This window comes from Caretta caretta, chromosome 10, assembly GCF_965140235.1.
Source record: "Caretta caretta isolate rCarCar2 chromosome 10, rCarCar1.hap1, whole genome shotgun sequence".
Lineage (NCBI taxonomy): Eukaryota > Metazoa > Chordata > Testudines > Cheloniidae > Caretta > Caretta caretta.
The window spans coordinates 38,560,257-38,581,390 of record NC_134215.1 but is presented as its reverse complement, the minus strand read 5'-3'; the positions used below and the strand labels follow the sequence as shown (position 1 = coordinate 38,581,390).

The 21,134-nt window shown below is 46.6% G+C and overlaps 1 protein-coding gene across 2 annotated transcripts; it reads right to left on the bottom strand.

Annotated features, from left to right (window-relative positions):
• Nucleotides 1-203: 203 nt before the first annotated feature.
• Nucleotides 204-21,031, bottom strand: JPT2 (Jupiter microtubule associated homolog 2). 2 transcript variants are annotated; one of them, XM_048867668.2, is made up of 5 exons: nucleotides 20,877-21,031; nucleotides 8,185-8,333; nucleotides 6,653-6,795; nucleotides 3,365-3,413; nucleotides 204-2,756 (listed from the first exon to the last, which is right to left on the bottom strand). In XM_048867668.2, the coding sequence occupies exons 1-5, from the start codon at nucleotides 20,918-20,920 to the stop codon at nucleotides 2,587-2,589; spliced, it is 555 nt and encodes a 184-aa protein (XP_048723625.1). In that variant the 5' UTR covers nucleotides 20,921-21,031; the 3' UTR covers nucleotides 204-2,586. The 2 variants fall into 2 exon arrangements, with proteins under 2 accessions (XP_048723625.1, XP_074989005.1); XM_075132904.1 differs by lacking the exon at nucleotides 20,877-21,031 and adding an exon at nucleotides 20,523-20,625.
• Nucleotides 21,032-21,134: the final 103 nt, after the last annotated feature.

Genomic DNA, 21,134 nt, shown 5'->3' with positions numbered 1-21,134 from the left:
AGGATAGGTTGCCTCTGCAACAGGGAGGGAGGCTGGCCTGCCACCCCATGTCAGAGGGTGGAGCACCTTTAAAATAACTGTGGTAGGAAGTAGAGGTGCTTGAGAAGGCTCACTGTATTACACAAGAAATGTTATATGGAATTTGATCACAGGGTAGTTTGTGCTATAAACTAGAATGGTGACTTATTTACAGGAGTACCCAGTGAAGTAACAAAATACTGTGGTTTATTAAGAAGTCCATGATTTAACCATTAATACAAGTTCCACTCCTCTTCCTAAAAGAAAAAGAAAAAGATGTGTCCTTATCAAACTTGAAAACTTGAAACACTGAAACACTGAGCACAGGGTGTATGCCAGTAAGGGAAATGTTAGCCAAACACATGCAGACAGAAATCCATAGTAGTTTAAGACTTAGCTGGAAACTGCTGTTTAAAACACAGGCACTGTACAACTGCATCTCTCAGTATTTCAGCTCCAGTTAGTCTATAAGATATCAAGCTTTGAGTCTAAGCTCACTGACTTGCCCACAGACAAACCCTTCAATACAAAAGCTGAAGGCAGAAGAGCAGACTGGTTGGTCTTTCCTACCTGCTAACCGTTTGAAAAGCCTAGCTCATACTGGAAAGTGAAGTTAAACACTAACAAGGCAGAAGGGGACAGGGGAGCTGTTACAGACTTGATCAAATAAGCAAAATAGGAATAGCAACTAGGAAACTGCTATATTAGGGGAATATGAATCTAAAAACAGACGTATTGGGCTCACACTCCCTCAATACTGATCAGCATCCTCTTACAGCTGGAGGGGGCCAACAGCAGGAGCGCCAAGTCTCCTGTGGAAGAGGTACAGGAAGCATTAAGATTCCTGTCACTTCCACCCTACAAAAAGGGGATTTTCACTTTCGTAAGTTAAAAGGCAGCTGCAAGTCTTTGTGGTACAGTTAGTCATTCATCTTTGTTTGACACTTTAATAATCATTATGACCTCTAAGCTGGTGTAGCACTTAGCTAAGAGACAACTCTTCTGAATAGTTTGTCACAGAAATAGTTTTCAGTGAACCTGGGCTAGAACAGCTACTGATATGTGGAGCCATTGTGTAGATAAGGCCACTTGGTCTCTGTACCTGAATAACTCCTGTATGTAATGAGTTAGGTAGTTTAAAAAAATTACTATTACAAGTGGCCAACAATCGAAGCACCTAATATTATCAAATACTGATATTTCAGATACATTTGAGGAAAGTCCAGTCAGAATTAACAACTGAAATTTGAGAGCCCTCCCCCAACCCCACATAGCTAATTGGAGAAAACAATGCACATTCTTGCAAACATAATTCAAAACAGCCACTGTGCCAGAAGAGTATTGCAGTGCTCCCTAGACTGGCCCAAGAGGATGAACAGGGACTAACAGTCTTAAGATAGCTACAAGAGTATGTGTGGATGAGCAACTTGGATTGTCCACACTACCAAAGAATAACTGAGGCAGTCAAAGGCAACCCACAGCTAACAAAACAGAGGTTTCACTAACAGAGTCAGTACAGAAACAAAAAACAAAGCTACTGGAGGATACAAGCAGAACAGTTCATTATTTCTCCAAGACAGAGGGAGAAAAAAAACCCTGCAGAAGCTAAAGCATCATTACATGAAGGCTTTTAGAGGCTGGTGATGGGACACTGGCTCACTAGAGATCTCCTGGGACAGTTTCCAGAATCTAATTATACACTGCTGTAGTTTGTCAGAGTTCTTTCAATAGATGTAACTCTGCGTGCCCAAATCACTGCCCTCCCTACCAGGAAGGCTGGAGGCACCCTTGCATGACATCAGTGAAATAAGATCTTTCCAGGAGTGCCTGGATGAGACAGAACACTAGACTACAATTTTTCCTTTATCAAGAGCTAATATGTATCAGCACAGACTATTACTGAAGTGCTCCGAAAGTTTACACAACTTGATGGCTTGCGAGATTGCCACAGAATAATGAGAGTTTTAAAATAATAAACCTGGGGAGGAAGCCTCTTCTTATGGCCAAGCACTAAGCAGAACTCTTCAGAACCCAGCAACACCGCTTAGGATGGAGTATGTTTATATTAAAGTGGTTGCAGATCCATTTTTAGCTTCTTGAGGTTAGGATACACTGCCCAGGGGAAGAGCATCAGTTCTTGTTAGGTTCAGTTAGATGGGTGCCAGGCCTGGCACTCGAGTCCCCATCCACTGGGATGAAATTTCACCATGCTGACTGTACCTAAATGCTTAGGTCCAAGAGTCTGAGCTACTAAATGGCTGCAAGCTTAAGAGTATTTTTTTTTTAATTGCCCACCACAAAGGGACACTCCTCTTGCACCTATCTAAGCTACTGTCCCGCTGAATCCTGTGCTGTCTAGCACATAAGAGTCTTCAGTTATTTCCATAAGCACCATAACTAACAGGTTTTACAGAAGTCTTAACATCAAGATGTCCTCCATTTGGATTAGATGAGTCACTAAAGCCCCCATCCTCCTGCCTAAAACATCTGTCCCCATACAAGTGTCTGAAAACAGAAAACTCATAGATAAAGTTTCTGTGCTGACTCCATTAGTGAAAGTGAACGTTCCTAATAAAATGCAATGCTGGATTTGCCACCAGGGGGATTGAGGACTTTGTTGTGTGACCGTGGCCTTGGCCCCAGTCTGGGTTCATGATCATCTATCTTGGGGCCTGGCTCTTCTTTCCCAAGATCTCTCTTCTCGCTTCTGTCTTCCATCTGTGGTTTGTTTTCTGTAGCTGTGTGATGACAAGGGAGGTTAGAATGGTTGCACTGCAGTAATATTGCCTTTTATGCACTCATCTTCAATAGCCCTGTATATTCTTCCCTCTTTCCAACCCTAACATCCTTCCCCTACATTTATCTTCCCCCTTCACTTATGCTGCCCCTGCTCTGACAGTCTCCCTCTATGCCTGCACTTTTCCTGCTCAAGGCCTACTTCTTCCAAGACTCTCCTATCTTGTTCTCAACAATTATTTATGTCCCCTTATAGACAAGCACAAAAATAGTCTCCTATAAAAACAGACAGACCATCTAGGAGACATTGGGAGGGCAGGTATCAAGACAGACACTTCCCATATCTAGATTTCAGCTTAGCATAGGGCCCACTTTCAACACCCTACCTAAAGTGACCCAGCTTAATAGAAGAGGTTAGATGGTTATTTCAGGGTCACTTCCTATCATGTAACTGATACTGAAAGTCTGACTCCCCAGTTTGAAGTTCTATAGCCATGACCTTGCTTGACTGTGTTGTCCTGAAAACCAGGATTAGTCTTGTTCATTGTTCCTCTTTGCATACACAAAATACTCTTCACAGCATCTCAGAAAAAGGTTTCTCTTGCCTTACCTTTCAGTTCCTTTGATGCATCTCCTGCCTCTTGTAAGACAATGTGATCCTACAATAAATTCAGAACTGTTTTAGGGCTTCATAGGGTATAGGTCAACTACTACTCCACTACAAGATTTTCTTAAATCTTGGACCTAAAGGATCCTTTAAACCAACACAATGCGATTTCTGCATTAAGAGCCAAATGCTGCAGCTGGCTCTCCATGAAGCCTCCTGCAATGGCATTGTAAGAGCAACTGTAGCATCGAGTTCGTTAAGGAGACAGTGATCCCTGTGATGGGTTCGGTTACAGAGAACCCCTTGGGACCATCACCTGATGTGCTGCAATTACCTCTGAGCCCGTTTTCTCTGCCAGTTTGGGCCTTCAGAACCCTGCCTTGTCAAGCCAGACATGCAAGCCTACTGCAACACAGAGCCAGGGTCTGAACCACATCCCCATAGCTGCAGACTTAACTGAAAACAGCTTAAGAAGTGCTCCCGTCTCCAGCACCCAGACGCCCAGTTCCCAATGGGATCCAAACCCCAAATAAATCCATTTTACTCTGTATAAAGCTTATACAGGGTAAACTCATAAATTGTCCGCCCTCTATAACACTGATAGAGAGACGTTCCCAGGAAAGCTCAGATGTGGATTGTCATCTCCCAAAGTCCATTGGTCAGTTAAGTGTTTCTTGACTGGGCAATTACTCCGAAGTTTCCTTTCTCAGGAAGCTGACCAAATACAAAAACGATACACACATACAGACAGCATAATCATAACCAGCAAATTACAACTGTTCCATAGACGCCTTACTTGACCTCCTTTGTACTAGATTTGGTGCAACTGTAGGACCTTGGTTGCAACAATGATCTATATGGTCACCGCTCATGTCAATAATGTCACAATCCCCATGTGCTCGTCACATTATGCTGGGCTGCCTGTATGTCTTACCAAGACAACTCACTTAATATACAGAAGCAAGATATGGCAATAGTCCATTAGACCCTTAAGACTTTCTACCCTTGGATCTATATCCATTCTAGACCATTATCTTGCAACACTCTTTTCTACAAGTACCCACTGATGCCCAAAAACAGCAGCAAGTGTTCAGACCCAGAACAGCAAGCTCTTCAGTGCTCCAGTGGGTGTCTCAGCAATAAAAACATGCTCAGTGAAGTACCCAGACTAGTTTGGATTACTAAGGGTATGTCTTCACTGCCCGCCGATCCGGCGGGTAGTGCTCGGTCCAGCGGGATCGATTTATTGCGTCTAGTCTAGACACAATAAATTGACCCCTGAGCGCTCTCCCATCAACTCCTGTACTCCAGCGCCGCAAGAGGCACAGGCAGAGTCAATGGGGGAGTGGCAGCAGTCGACTCACCACGGTGAAGACACCACGGTAAGTCGATCTAAGTATGTTGACTTCAGCTACTTTATTCACGTAGCTGAAGTTGCATAACTTAGATAGATTGCCCCCCCCCCCCCCCACTAGTGTAGACCAGGCCTGAGTCAGATGAGCCTTAAGGACAGTTTTCACCCATCCTCATATTCAGGAATCGGCTGTGATGAGCCAGCATGGCTTCAAAGGATCTCCTCACACCAAGACTGCTGCAGTCAAATCAATACAATTCATTAAAGTGCCCAGTACATCAAATCATTACTGTTCTACTGTTTCTATAATAGTTTCACCCCAGCAGAAAGGGCTGGCATGAAAATGACATTAAGAGATTTTTTTTTTTTTTTTTTTTTTTTTTACTTTTAACCCCCTCTTTAAAGACAGCATCACATTATCCAACAGAGTAAATTCTTTCAAGCGAGTACTCAAGCATTTCTCAATCAGTGGCTTGTGAGCTTAAAGTAGGTTGCAAGAGGGCACACACATTTGGGCTGCATGCTCTGAGGATGAGCAAGTGACTAGAATTCTACCTAAAACCCAACAGAATAATTTCATCCCCCTCCTCTTGCTGCTCTCACTGCATCCCTGCTCCATCCCAAATTACAATGCCTCATGCCACTCTCCCCACATCCAGTGATGGTCAAAATTGTGTTTCTAGAGAGTGGAGCCAACTGCACAGCAGTGCTACCCCAGAACCATCCAATGCAGAGGATAGGAAGAGAGGCAAAAAACACACCCTCTAAAGTAACACCAGACCCCTGAGCAGGCATGCACCCAACCCTCAAAATTCTCAGTTTCTTCCTATGATCCAAATCCCAGAATCCCTGGGAGTCAATACTGGCAGGACTGCATAAGAGGTTGGGATAAAGAATATCACTTCTGACTCCTGCCTCAAGTTTAGTTCTATGTTCTTAAACCATATTCTAGTAACATTGGTCAACTAGAACTTTAGAAGCAATAAAGCTACTACCGTCAGTTTCCCTTCAGCAGAAATTTTAGTGGAGCACAGGCTCCATTAACACTAGTGCTTAAGGGACAGTATGTTTCCAAGACTCTCCACTTGTCAAGAACTTTGCCAGTATGATGGCTGACTCACCCAGTGGTGCAGTTTCAACTTAAGGAAAGAGTTAACCAGCCAAGATGCAGGAGCCAATCTACTATGCAAGAACATGGTACATAAGTGGCAAATATTTACATTCTTGTTTCCCCCCAGAAGAATGTTTGCTCATAGCTATGACCCTGTGTCTAATGTGATTATGCAGCCAAATAAATTGCCACATAGTAATCCTATGACTGACACAACTGTGTACCTGAATCAGTTTCCGTACAGCCCCAATTTTTGCCCAAGATCCCTAAGTGGCCCCCTCAAGGATTGAACTCACAACCCTGGGTTTAGCAGGCCAATGCTCAAACCACTGAGCTATCCCTCCTGCCCCAAATTCAGCGCCTCCCAAATTTGAAGTCAGCACCGCCTGGAAAAAGGAACAAGGAGATCCATCTCCTTCCAATTCCAAAAGCCTGAAATGCCTCCTGGTTGTCAGAAGACAGCCTCCTACACCTTATCTGGGTGACACAAGCACTAGTTCTCCTCTATCCAACTGAGAAAGCTTCCGGCTTCCCCCTCATACCTCCATAGTGCAACTGTACATTTTTACGTACAAAACTCTGCAATACACTGAGAACTGATGCAGCATAAATGAGTTTACTATCAAAAGTAACAAGTAACAACTTAACTAGAAGAGGGTTGTGGAGGCAGTGCTGACTAATTTTGCATTACCTGAGGCATAATGTAGGACTAACATGCCACATAGAGTTAATGTTCTGAACAAGGCTCCTATGTACTACCAGATTATAGTTAGCCCTATTAGCAGTTTTTTCTAACCCATTTTCACAGTCACAGCAGTACAGATACCTTGGGTTTGTTTGGGTGTGCTCGAACAGGGCTGGCAGGTACTGGAGACCCAAAGATATCACTTGTCTTCCCACCAGGCGGATTCATGCGTTGACGAGACTGGACAGGGCTAGGATCCTCAAAGATACCACTTCCTTTCCCCCCTGCAAGGTAACGAACAGTTACTTGGAAAAGGGTTTTAACTGTTCCCTTCTAACTTCCTGTAAAATTTTAACTAAGGTGATTAAAAAACAGTCAAATATCCAAGTTTGAGGTTTTTGGTATCACTAACTGAATCTGTACCTTAAATCCAGAAATCCTAGAATTTTGCTTACTACAATATTCTGAAAATACTTAAGACTTTTGTCATCAGAACTCAGAAAAATCTTGGCTTTACATGTGGTAGAACTGAAGTAGTTTCTTTGTGTATGTCACCATTTCAGCTGGAAAAGTCTCTGGAATGGATCCTCCAAGTGTCGCTCCCCCTCCCTGACACTACATGGTGGCTACATTAGGAAAGAGATCTAATTCCCTACTAGGATTGGGCAACCTGATGGTATCATACCTATTCTATAGCTTAGGCCAGAAAACTACAGGCCTGAGTTCTGCCAATGCAGACACAGACTTAGACATCATCCAGTAGTTACTTTATAGTCTTGAGCACTTACATCTCAATGGCTGCAAACAGGCAGGGCTGGAAAGTTGCCTATGGTTTTAGTAACATGATTTTTTAAAACCAAGAGCCTATAGTAAAGTCCAGTGTAGCACTCTAACTTTACTTGCCATTCTAATTCATGCTTTGTTCAATTATGTACAGTAATTTCACTTCAAATAGTAAGTTTTCATCAGTAGTTTGTACAGTTAATAGCTGCCATATTGGACTAATGGTAACTATTTACCTAATGCCCATATTTCACCGCTGGCAAGCTTATCACCACTAAAACTATCCATGTAACGAAAGCTCACACTAAATATGCAAGCAGAAACATCACCCTAGTGTATGGTTTACACAGTGCAATATCAGCTCTATTTCAAGCTTAAAAATGACTACTTCAGGGTTCTTATGACATGGACAGAGTAGTCTCATTGCTGCCTACAGGCAGAAAAAAAGACTACCAAAACTCTTATCCCACAGTACCTTTGTTCAATGTTTTAAGTCCTTTAAGCCTAGCAGGTGGATTAATGATTTCCCCAATCCCTATATTTAACAAGGTCAGACTGATGGTTCATCAGGAGAAAAAGTACTGTATTTTACAGCACAAATTCAGTTTAGAGCTAAACTCAGAACTCATGATTGAATGCTCCCTGATTCAGGTGTGCAGATGGGTTTAGTGCACAAGCTCAATCAGCTAGCAGTAGTGTATAGTTTACAGGGACAGCAAAAAAATGCTGTTGCATTGATATTTATCTGCTACATTGCTCAAAGTGTAACTTTGTTTCAGGATACTGAGCTGGAACATGAACTTTGTTCAAGAACCAATTATACCTGCCAACCCAGAATCAGCTATACTACTTCTCCTCAGTAGTTTCCTTGAGGAAACTGGTGTTCTCACCTGGAGGGTTTGTTCTTTTTGGAAAGTTCTGAGGTTCCTCAGCTGCTCCAAAGATGCTAGATGCCATTCTGTGTGGTCTGCTGGAAGAGGAAACTTCTTCTGTGCTCCCAAACAGATTACTAGAGCCTCCTCCAGGGGGTTTCAATACTCTGTTGTGGAACATTAACAGTTACTGACAGATGCCAACTTATCTGAAGTCTACTGCATTCAGCATGTTTGCCACATTCCTCCCCATCCCCCAAAGTTAAGATTAAATTTGGTTAAAGTGCTCAGTTTTTTATACTATATAATTTGGAATTAGCAGACCAGAGTTAGGAATACTGTGTGCAGTTCTATCACTAAAAATTCACCTAAAATTCACAAGGTCCAAACTATGACAAACGTTTGTAAGTCAACACCGAGCAGCAGTGGGGTGCCATATCTGCCTCTTCCAGAATATAAAATATTCAAAATGTTATTCTAGTAATTAGCTTGACAGTTTGATACAGATACTGGTTCTGACCAGGATATGCCTGAATATAATCCCATTGTGACATTATACTACTGTAATAATGCAGGCCTGAAGGGTTACATTCCAGAATTTGGACATAACCCTCATGTTAATACAGAGCAACATTTCCTTTGGCTTGACATTTTCTTCTATAAAAGTGTAAATTTATCTGTAGTTTCCATTTGAGCAAAGCAAACTTAGAGATAGTAAGCAAGGGAAGGAAGACCAGTATACTTGCTAAAGCAAGATTAGAGTCAGCCTTATGTTAGAGGACTTTCCCTTCACCCTCCCACTTCCCGGGTTCTTGTCACACAGACAGCAAGCAGCAAAAGACCAGAAGTCTGAAGTGCGGACAATGTGATGTTTATTGGGGTTAATTTCCAGAAAGCATGATTCCTGCATTAGTAGGAGCATGGCCAGCAGATTGAGGGAAGTTGTTATTCCCCTCTATTTGACACTGGTGAGGCCACATCTGAACCCCCCAGTTCCTTCTTACCGGCTACTCTGACAGAGGGGAAGGTGGGGGGAAATGGAATAGATATGAGCAACACATCTCGAAGAACAACAGTTACAACAAGGGTGAGTAACCGTTTTTTTCTTTTTCGAGTGCTTGCTCCTATCAATTCCAGTTAGGTGACTTCCAAGCCTTACCTCGGAGGTGGGGTTGGAGTCAAGGTAAAGCCGACCAAAGTACCACTCTGCCAAAAGCCGCATCATCCCAAGATTGCGGGATGGTAGTGTAGTGTGACATGAAAGTATGCACTGAAGACCACATGGCAGCCCTGCAGATTTCCTGGAGAGGTACATGGGCCAGGAAGGCTGTCGATGAGGCCTGTGCCCTCGTGGAGTGAGCAGTGATGTCAGGCAGAGGAACCCTCGCCAGGTCATAACAAGTGCGGATACATGCTGTAATCTAGGAGGAGATCCGCTGGGAAGAGACTGGCAAACCTTTCATCCGGTCTGCTATAGCAATGAACAACTGGGTTGTCTTGCAGAACAGCTTCGTGCAGTCGATATAGAAAGCATGTGCCCTCCTGCTATCAAGCAAATGCAGCTGCTGTTCATGGGGGCTGTTGTGTGGTTTCAGATAGAAGACTGGCAGGAAGATGTCCTGGCTAACATGGAAGTGGGAGACCACCTTGGGAAGAAAGGCCAGGTGAGGTCTAAGTTGCATCTACCTTGTCTTTATGAAAGAGAGTGTACAGAGGCTCAGACATGAGGGCCCACAGCTCAGACACGCAGCGCGCCGATATGATAGCCACCAGGAAGGCAACCTTCCAAGAGAAGTAAAAGGAGCAAACAAGAAGCTAACGGCTTGAAGGGAGGGCCCATGAGGCGAAAGAGGACTAGGTTGAGATCCCAGGCTGGAACAGGGGGCTTCTTCGGGGGAAATGTATCTTTTCCAGACCTTTCAGGAAACATCCCACAATGGGGTGCGTGAACACCAAGCATCTGGAATCACCTGGGTGAAACGCCAAGATGGCCGCAAGGTGGACCTTGAAAGAACCAAACACTTGTCTTTGAGGTACAGAAGATCGTCTAGGATACAAGGGATGGGAGCCTGGAGTGGGAGCACTGCCTTTGGGCACACCAGCTAGAGAACCTCTTCCATTTCGCCCTGCATGTGACCCTAGTAGACAGCTTGTGGCTCTCCAGAAGGACCTGCCTCACTGGGTCCAAACAGGGCAAGCTCAGCCTGGTTCAGCTACCGATTCTCCAGTGCATGAGGTGGAGCGACTGAAGGTCCGGGTGAAGGAGGCGACCGTGGTTCTGTGAAATGAGGTCGGGAGTGAGAGGTAGCCGTATCGGTGACTGGACTGACAAGTCCATGAAGGTGAGGTACCAGCACTGGTGCAGCCAAAGTGGGGCCACCAGTAGGATGTCCGCCTTGTCCCTGCGGACCTTGAGAAGCACTTTGTGGATGAGTGGGAATGGTGGGAAAGTGTATTGCAGCTGACCGGACCATGGAATCATGAATGCATCTGCAATCAAGCCTGGACTGTGGCTCCTGAAGAAGCAAAAGGCTGGGCACTTCCTGTTGGCCAGTGTGGCAAACAGGTAGATTCAGGGGAACCCTCCGCTGTGAAAGATGGAGTGGATGATGTCTGGGAGAATTGACCACTCGTGCATGGGGAAATGTCTGCTCAAGCTGTCCGCCACCATGTTCTAAACACCCAGCAGGTACGAGGCCTGGAGAAGAATGGAGTGGGCTAGGCAGAATTCCCACAGTAGGAGGGCTTCCTGACAGAGAGGAGATGATTGGGCTCCACCTTGCCTGTTTATATAAAACATGGTCATGGTATTGTCCATCAATGCCGCTACGCAGTGGCCCTGAAAGCAGGACAGAAAAGCTTTGCAGGTGAGCCGAATCGCCCTGAGTTCTTTGGTGTTGATATGTAGAGCCAGTTCCTCTACCAGCCATAAGCCCTGCGTTGTCAGGCTTCTGAGATGTGCTCCCCAGCCCAAAGCGGATGAGTCTGTTACCAAAGCCAAAGTGGGTTGGGGAGGGTGGAAAGGAATCCCTGCGCCTACCATGTGGGGATCTAGCCACCACATAGGGGATCAAGGGTTTGCCTCAGGATGGTAAGCACCATGTCCAGGCTGTCGCGGCACGGGTGGTACACAGACACTAGACACGCCTGCAAAGGCCTGAGACATAACCTGGCATGTTGAACCATGTAAGTGCAGGATGCCAGATGGCCTAGCAGTCTGAGACACTGTCTTGCTGTGGTGGTGGGGAAGCTGCAAAGGGTGCTGATTATCTGCGAGAGGGCCAGGTGACGCGTCTCTGGCAGAAATGCTCTCGCTTGATTTGCATCCAGAACCGCTCCGATGAACTCTATTCTTGGAGTTGGAGTGAGCATGAATTTGCTGACATTGAGAATGATACCCAAGTTCAAACGTGTCTGACCATTTGCACCTGCGATTCCACCTGCTGATGGGAGCGGCCCCAAAGAAGCCAGTTGTCCAGGTAAGGGTAGACATGCAAGTGGTGGCAGCAAAGAAGACCTGCCACGCATTTGGTGAAGATGCGAGGAGCTGTGCACAGTCTGAATGGGATGGCCGTGAACTGGTAATGCACCTTGTTCACCACAAAGCAGAGGAACGGTCTGTGAGCCCGGGTGATAGATATGTGAAAGTAAGTGTCCTTCATACCGAGGGCGGCGTACCAGTCTCCCAGGTCCAGGGAAGGGATGATTGTGCTCAGTGAGACCATAAGGAACTTCAAGCTGACTATGAACTTGTTGAGCTCCTGTGGGTCCAGGATGGGCCTGAGGCCGCCCTTTGCTTTGGGGACAAGAAAGTATCAGGAGTAGAAACCCTTGCCTTTGAACTTCTGGGGGGACCTCCTCCACCGCTCCTACAGGAGACTCTGGACCTCCTAGACGAGAAGGTGCTCATGAGAGGGGTCCCTGAAGAGGGACGGGCAAGGGGGATGGGGAGGAGCAGAAGTGGATAGAATATCCTGCCTTTACCATGCAGAGCACCCACCGGTCTGATGTAATGAGGGACCATGCACGATAGAAGTGGGATAAACTGTTCAGGAAAGGAGGATGAATGGCCAGGTTGTGGACTGGTAATCTGTCCTTGTGCACACTTTCAAAAGGGGCGCTTAGGGCCCGGAGGGGGTTTGGGTTGTCCCTGGACCTGCCCAGAGGGAGGGCGTGACAGCTTGTGCTGACTATATGTGTTTCTCCTGCGGGAGAAGTCCTGTTTGGGTCTGGGGGAAAGACCACTGTTGGGTGGTCTGTGGTTTAAAGGACTTCCTTTGGGTCGTTGGAGTGTGCATGCCAAGGGACTTAATTGTATTCTGGGTGTCCTTTAGGCTATGCAGTCTGGAATTTGTTTGTTCAGCAAATAGGCCCTGTCCATCAAAGGGAAGGTCCTGTATTGTTTGCTGAACCTCTGAGGGAAGACCAGAGGATTGGAGCCAGGCGTTGCGCCTCATTGCAATCCCAGATGCCAGAGTACATGCTGCCGAGTCCGTGGCCTTGGAGGGAAGTCTGGGCAACAGCCCTGCTCTCCTACGCAATGGCCCCCAACTCCACTCGTGACTCAGAGGGGAGAAGCTCTTTAAACTTCAGGATTGAGGACCACAAGTTGCAGTAGTATCTGCTCAGGATCACAAGTTGATTAGCGATCCTGAGAGAGAGACCCACCCCCCATGGAATAAACTTTCCTTCCAAACAAATCAAGTTATTTAGCGTCTCTTGATTTGGGAGCGGGGGCCTGCTGACCCTGCCTCTCTTCTTCATTTACCGCCTCCACCACAAGAAAGCATGAGGAAGGGTGGGTGAAAAGATACTTGTATCCCTTAGTGGGAACAAAGTATTTAGGCTCAGCCCCTTTGGCCGTTGGGGGGAATGGAGGCAGGCATTTGCCAAACAGTCTTGGCGTTAGACTGAATAGACTTTATGATGGGTAAGGCCACCCTACAGGCCCCTCTGGTGCCACGATGTCCACCATAGGGTCCTCCTCTCTGACCACCTCCTCCACCTGGAGGTTCATATTCAGGGCCACCTTTTGGAGAAGTTCCTGCAGGGCCCTGTAGTCCATGGGTGGTGGTCCAGATGGGGAAGTGCCTGCCACCATGTCATCAGGGGACAATGAGGAAGAAGCCACTGGCAGAACCGGTTCTGTGGCAGCCTCTTGATCCTCAGGGGCCAGGTCCTCACGAGCACCGGGTTTAGCTTCCACATGGGGATATGGGAGTGGGTCCAGGTCCTGAGGTGGGCAGCTGAGGGTTGCCTGTGGGAGACGAGATCCTAAATGGGAAGGCAGAGGGACGCCAGGAGGGGCACCCTGGGCCTCGTGGTACACCCAAGGAGTCCAGGATTGCCACTGGGGCACTGAAGCATTCTGCCTTAGGCTCCCCTGCCATGATCTGGGCATCTCAGATGCTCCTGCTGCCCTACCGATCTGAGGGAGGGTGATCTCGAGCAGGACGGCCAAGGGGGAGTGGTGCGAGACTGCACCAGGGAGGCATCCTCCTCTGAGGGACCGTGAAGGGTAGCGTGGGTCTTGATGTTTACTGGTACCACAGTACAGGGTGGTCCTGCTGCGAGGAGTGACTGCAGGATGTGGAGCGGTGCCGCGACATGGGGAGCGATGCTGCGATGTAGAGCAGTGCCGCAATCAAGGACAATGTCGAAGCGGAGACCGCTGCCATGAGCGGGATTGGGAGTGGTGCCATGTTGGGGAGCGGTGCCTGGAATGTGCAGGCTGAGGTCGGAGCTGAGAGCGGTGCCGTGAGGTCACAGAGCGAGACCCGACCTCTAGCGGGACCACAACCTATCCCCTGATGACCACCTCGAGCGGGAGTGGCTCCAAGGATCAGGGCTGCAAGACTAGTGCCGCGAGTGGGACCAGCATGGGGCATAGGTGCGATGCTGGGACTCAGGGTGCGAGGTTCGGAGTCCTGGCACCAGAGATCCTGGTCGGGGGGGGGGGGGGGAGGGGGCAGACGGTCCAAACATGCCAGCTTGCCCCTGGACAGTAACATGCCTTGAGGAAGTGGGGGCCTTGAGGTTGGAGACTTGGGCGCAGTCATCTCTATGAGCCCTCTAGCGGCTTCGAAAGCGTCCGGAGTGGAAGGCATCATGACCTCCGCCACCTGCGGCCGTGGTGAGTCCAGGAGCGCGGGGCATCCTGGGGAGACAGGGGCCCGCGATGATTGTGCCTGGCCCTAGGGTCTGTTGGCCATAGACCCGTTCCCTGCACCGTCCCCTTCCAGGGGTGCGGTGTCCATGGCTGGGGGGACTTCCCCTTGGCCTGTTTCTTACAGGCAGCCAGTGAGTGAGAGCGGTGCTGGGGAAAACGCTTCTGGGACCCGGGGGACCAGCAGCCCCTGGGTTGGCGTGCCAAGTCCTTTCTCGGTACTGCAGACGGCACCGCAGGAGGAGCACTCTGCACCGAGGCACTTGGGGCCGGGTCCTGCTGCGGACAGAGGGCTGACTCCATAAGGAGTTGCTTGAGACGAATGTCCCTCTCTTTCCTGGTGTGAAGCTCGAAGGCCTTGCAGACCTTGCACTTGTCCAGGAGAAGCCCATCAATCAGACACGGGAGGCAGGAGTCGTGGAGGTGACCCATGGGCATAGGCTTAGTGCAGGAACTACAGTGTTTGAAGCCCTGGGACGGCATGCTCCGGAGCCCTGCAGGGCGCGTGTTGGAGGGGAATCACCCTCAACCGCTAAAGACTACAATTAACAACTAAGTGAGAACTATTAACTAACAATGAGTAACTATGTACAAAGATTAGCAGAAGAGCTAGGGATTAGTGGGACACTTGCGAGCAAGAGACAACTGTTCCAACAACTGTCACTGGCGGTAAGCAGGAACTGAAGGAAGGTCGGGCCGACAGGGTCATATACAGAGCGCCATACCGGCGCCACTCCAGGGGGCTCCACAGCCAGCCCGACAGGTAGCTGCTAGGGAAAAGTTTTCCAACAGCTGTGGACGTGGCACACGCACACCTAACTGGAATTGATATGAGTAAGAACTCGAAGAAGAACTGGGCTTGTTTAATCTGCAGAAGAGAAGAGTGAGGGGGGATTTGATAGCAGCCTTCAACTACCTGAAGGGGGGTTCCAAAGAGGATGGAACTCAGCTGTTCTCAGTGGTGGCAGATGACAGAACAAGGAGAAATGGTCTCAAGTTGAACTAGGTTGGCTATTAGGAAACACTATTTCACTAGGAGGGTGGTGAAGCACTGGAATAGGTTACCTAGGGACGTGGTGGAATCTCCATCCTTGGAGGTTTTTAAGGCCCGGCTTGACAAAGCCATGGCTGGGATGATTTAGTTGGGGTTTGGTCCTGCTTTGAGCAGGGGGTTGGACTAGATGACCTCCTGCGGTCTCTTCCAACCCTAATCTTCTGTTATTCCAATTTTCCCACCCACTTCCTGTTTTACCCCAGTTTATATAGTAATATTCTCAGCTATACATTAACCAATCATTTTACTGAAACTGAACCAATTCTCTAACCAATTATATCCCACTATCCTAATTAACTTACACCTAGCAAAATTAATTATACAGCGGACAGAAACAATTAGAGAACCAGACAGATTAACAATAGAAAAGTGGGGGGCCATAAAGATAAAACAATATGGAAATGAAGGTTTCACAACCACTGATAAGTGATTTCTTGCCAGACAGGATGCTATCAAACTAAGTTTTCCTTAACTATCTTAAGATCTGTTTCTTTATATGGTGGTGATGGGCACTATCAGGACAGGATCGTCTACCTAACAGCCCAATACCACCTTATTTCAATGTGACTGGTTTGGAATGTGAGGATATGACCATATGCTTTCCAGCTTATGGCTGCCCCTGCTGCTTAGCCAGAGGCCTTAACCTAGAACAAGGCTTCAGACTATCCTAGTGAGAGAAGGCCCATACAACAGGCGCACTTGTGAGTCTGATTCTTTGTTTTATACCTCTATAACTAGCTAAGAGACACAAATACACCTAAGTTCTTAAAGTATAAGCCTTTACAGGCAGGCCTGAATATCTATATTCTAACACCCTATACACCCTGTGCATCATCAATTCTGCTTAGTTTGTGCTGTGACTGGATGAACAGAACAGTGCTTTTCGAGAATGAGGCAGCATTTAGTTCTATCCCATTTAAAGAATGTTGTCCCAGTGGAGTCTTAGTTTGGCTACATCACACTAAAAGTCACCTACTACAATTTAACTGTTCAAACTGCACCCTGCCGATGGAAGCTTATTCTCAAGCAAATTGCAATTTCAGTCAGAGTTTGTAGCGCAGTGCTCTAGCTTTTGATTTGAATTAACTTGCTATTTCTTTATATGCAGTGTGTAACTAGATGCTAATGTCCTATTTCTGAACTTTGTTTAACTACACATGGATGCTTTGATATCTCCAGCATGGCTAAAATGATTTAACTAAAGTCTGATTTAAACAAATGATTAGCTGTTGCTACTTTTTCTTTCTTCTAATGTTGTAGTCTTAAAATTAGAAACCAGATGGTTAATACAATCAGTGTGACAGAGGCAAGAATTTCCTCATTGTTAGAATTTCAGATTTTACACAGAGTTTCTTATTAAAAAAAATCTTCAGCTCTGATCCTGTACACATTTATACACCCTTATTTGAGATCAGTATGACTGCTTGTGTATTTAATACCTGAATTCCTGTTAACACTTAGAAGCCTCAGTCACGGAACAAGAACCTGTTGCGCTAGGTGCTGTACAAACAGAACAAAGATGGGCCCTGTCCCAAAGTACTTACAATAAGTGTTTTCAGGGCCTTAAAATGCTTATCTATGTCAAGACATTAGGTCCAGGGCCTTGTTAGCCTCCTCTGTGGGAAAGCCACCGGAAACCTCAGAACACTAAGGTGATAAGCTTTGCTCTATCTGCAGCACACACTACCTTTTGATATATTAAGGATCCACAAATCAAGAAAGCTGAAATACTTCAGGGTTTGGAATGGCACCAGACATCTTTTGGATGAAGTGGTTTAAAAGGAGAAGACCAAGGCCAAGACTTAAGAGTCTAATTTCAGGCACCCATTTTTAAGTCCATATTTTAGGCACCTAAACAAACTAACCTGTTTTTCAAAGTGCTGAGCACCCAACAGCACCCACTGCTCTGAATAAAGGTATTTTTAATACTTTGTTCTTTGCCTACAGCAGTTTGTAAAATTTAGATAAGATATCTTATCCATAGGGACACTGAAGTCAATGGCTGAAATAGGATAAAGTTTATAATTAAACTGAAATGGCACTAAGCACAAATTTTCAAGTTAAATTGAGGCTAACTCTAAAAAAAAAAAAAGAGCCAGGTGATAGTTAATTCCACTTTATATAAGTTTTTGTCCCATACATCTTTTTTTGGTTGACCAAAACCATCTACAGAACAGAATGGCTAGTGGTTATTTGTGATGTTCCAGGAGCAATAGGAGACTAAAAGGAAGTCTGAATCAACAGAAATTTCATAAAGTTAACCTTCAAACTGCATCAGACTTTTTGCCAGAGCTCTTTTGGTGTCTTTATGTCAGTTTTTCTGCTACAATTCCAATTTAAAGTTGGAAATAAGAGCAAGCATTTCAGCCCTAGGCCATGTAAAAACTTCTTAAACTAGAAAATTTGTGACCCCATCACCAAAGATCAGACTCCATTAACCATTCGAGGGTTTACAGTGGACAGATGTAGTCCAGTGAAAGTCAAGCTTTCAACAAACAGAATGCAGCCATAAGAAGACTGCAGCAAGGGAGACAGGAATGAGTGCATGGAGAGGTGGTTATAGTAGAATCAGATTAGTGAAGCCTAGCAACAAGCTCCAACAGCTAAAGCTTGCCCCTGGAGTAGTAAGTCCGTAGCTTTATCTATGTCTAGGTCAGCTGCCTTTACCTCTTACGTTTGAGTAACAAGTTTATCTTGTACAAGAAATGGGCCGCATCAGCAATGTGATGGAACCCAGAGCAGCAGAAAGGAAAAGTTAGCGTGTTACACAGTATGCTTTAGTTGGGAATTGTGGGAAAAGACAAGAATCTATGGAGGTTACGACTAACCATAGGGACATTTCTCCTTATGATGCAGTTCTTTCCCCTTTACCACCAAGTGCCTCCAGATCTTGAAACAAATGTCATCATCTAGTTCATAGCCTAAATTAAGGGTTTTTTGTTTGTTTGTTTTTTTAAATCTCAGAATGCTTGAAAGGAAGAGTAACTGCAAGAGCCTCATTCCACTCTAAATTACGTTTTACCTCAGCTAAGTGTTTACTGCAATGCATCTCCTTCATATGGATAAGACAATACTGTCCGATTCCAATACTGCAGACACAAATGAAGATATGAAAGAGCCTGTTTCTATGCTGTGTATGATAAAAGCAACATCTAACCCAAGCAACAGGTAACAGTCTATTTTCAGTGCAGCACCTCATAGCCAGCTGCCAGGTATCCATTTCTATGAAGCTTGACTTCAGTTACACAAATTAAATGTCAGCATTTCAGACCTCCTGAAAAGGGAAGTAGCTCCAGTTTGTTACAAGGGGTGGGGGAAAAAAAGCAGAAAGTTCCCCTTTTGTGTTCAGAGCAATTTCTTCCATCAAATCAAGCCTCAGTTGCATTTTGCTTTTTGTTTTCACCTATTTTTTTTTTTTTTTTTTTACACTTCCTAGTATCACTGTGAAGGCCAGTTTACTGAACCCCTTCCATTTGCTGTGATTTTTAGCTACAGACTCAAACACAACAGGTAAGGCCTTTTGCTCATGATGTAGCAGGTTCAAGTTTAAGGTTGAATTTGTCACAACACTAAGCTAATCAGTTCTCCAGCTGGGTGAGCTATATTTTTCTAGCTATTTTAAAAAGAACTAAACTGCAATCAAAATATACACAAGAAAGCCATGTTAGAAAGAGTCCGCTTTATCTCAGTGCTCTATTTACACAAAGCCAAGTTATGGCTTGAGGTCACCTGAGTGACCAAAAACCATAACACAGGACCTGGGGGAGGGATTTCTGTGAAGAAGAGCATATGAGGACATACCAAGACACTAATGGAGCCAGTTAAATGATTTACTTTTTGTGGTCTTGTTCTTTATAAGAACTATAGCACTTTTATGTAAGATTTTGCCTTCCCAACACAGTGTAAACACTGCCACAATACAGATTGTTCCTGCAACCACAGCTTCATGGTTTCCTGTTAGAAGAGTTCATCCCTGCAGTCCAAACTCCATGCAGCAATACAGCCTATGAGTTACAAAGAAAACAGCTCCCAAGCTGCTAAACCTGAAAACAGAAAACTCTTCAGGGGTTACACTGAGCGTGCAGTTTTCATGGCAGCCCTTCAAAATTCAAGTTATAGCTTATTTTGGACTTTGAAAGTTAGATAAACTGAAAGGGGCCTCATAATTTTATAATTAAAAAAAAGAAAAGAAAACTGAACTGCAAATTAAAAAGTAAAACTAGTCTCCTTCCATCACATCACAGAGCCACGTGGCCCTATTGCAAAGGAAGGAGAAGTGCAGACACATTGTAAGGGTATTTGCTCACAAAAAAATGCAACGCCCACTTAAATAAAGTTGGTATTGCACGGGATCCCTCCTGTGCAGCATCCGATGAAGTGAGCTGTAGCTCACAAAAGCTTATGCTCAAATAAATTGGTTAGTTTCTAAGGTGCCACAAGTACTCCTTTTCTTTTTGCGAATACAGACTAACACGGCTGCTACTCTAAAACTTGGGATCCCTCCAGAGACATATACAGTACCAAACAGCAAGATCTGGACCCCTTCCACAAGCCAACCTAAGTTAAACCTGTAGAGGGAAGGTTTCAGAGTAGCAGCTGTGTTAGTCTGTATTCGCAAAAAGAAAAGGAGTACATGTGGCACCTTAAGACTAACCAATTTATTTGAGCATAAGCTTTCATGAGCTACAGCTCACTTCATCGGATGCAACCAATTTTCTTTCTGTAGAGGGAAGTGGCACCAGGTAGCCTGGCCCTTCTTCTAGGACTAGAATCCATCCTGGGAACCAGTGAGGGGCAGAGTATCTGACTCTCCTGCCAGCAGTGTAATTCTCCATGGAAAGACTCCAGCAAGGAGTGGGGTCAGGATCCCTAGTCACTGAGGCTCACATTACCAGGCTTTGGCGGCGGGTGTGATCCAGGCAGTCACAAGAGAGGGGACGTTCTCCAGCACACAGAACACGTGTTTACACTGTCCAGCACAATAGGACCCCATTCCATATAGCAGCCTGCAAATGCTCCTGTAATCTGAACTACTGGACCTTCCCATCCTCCCGCCACCCCACGCCCAGCCCAGTGCACCACAGGCCCCCATACAAACCAAGCACCCGGCCCCTTTAAACGAGAACGAGCACTCACCTCGCCCCCTCCAGGCAGCCCTTTGGGACCAACCAGGGACACCGAGGAAGTGCAAGGTCACCCAGCCTTGCCCACATTCACACGCAGGAGCCCGGGGAACAGAACCCAGACGTCCTGCCTCCGCCCCTGGCGGCAGGGGAAGGGGGTATGGGGACCACCCCCGAAGGGGAGGAAGGGGAGTATGGGCGCCGTCTCCGGAGCGACCCCGCAGCCTACGCCCGCCCATAAGGAGGCCTCCCCAGTCCCCAGGGCCGCTCCCCGCCACCCCCGCAGGGCAGAAGCCTGCGCTCCCTGCGCCCCGCCCTGGGGAAGGCAGGGCCCCGCCACCACCCTTGAGCCGGCCACCCCAAGTACCTAGAGCTGGGCTTGGCGGATTCGGCCTCCGGCCCCTGGAACATAGCAGCAGCAGCGGGCCAAGGGACGGTTCTCTGCTGACTCGGCTCCACAGCCCGCTCTCGCGGGTTGCGCTCGGTCCGGCCGCCTAGACAACAGGTAGCGCCCCGGCCCGCCCTGCTAACCCATTGGCTGATCTGTACGCCAATCTCATCGAGCCGCCTACCATACGCTGCACACTCCCACAAGAACCCGCCCACCAGACCTGGGAGGGAAGCT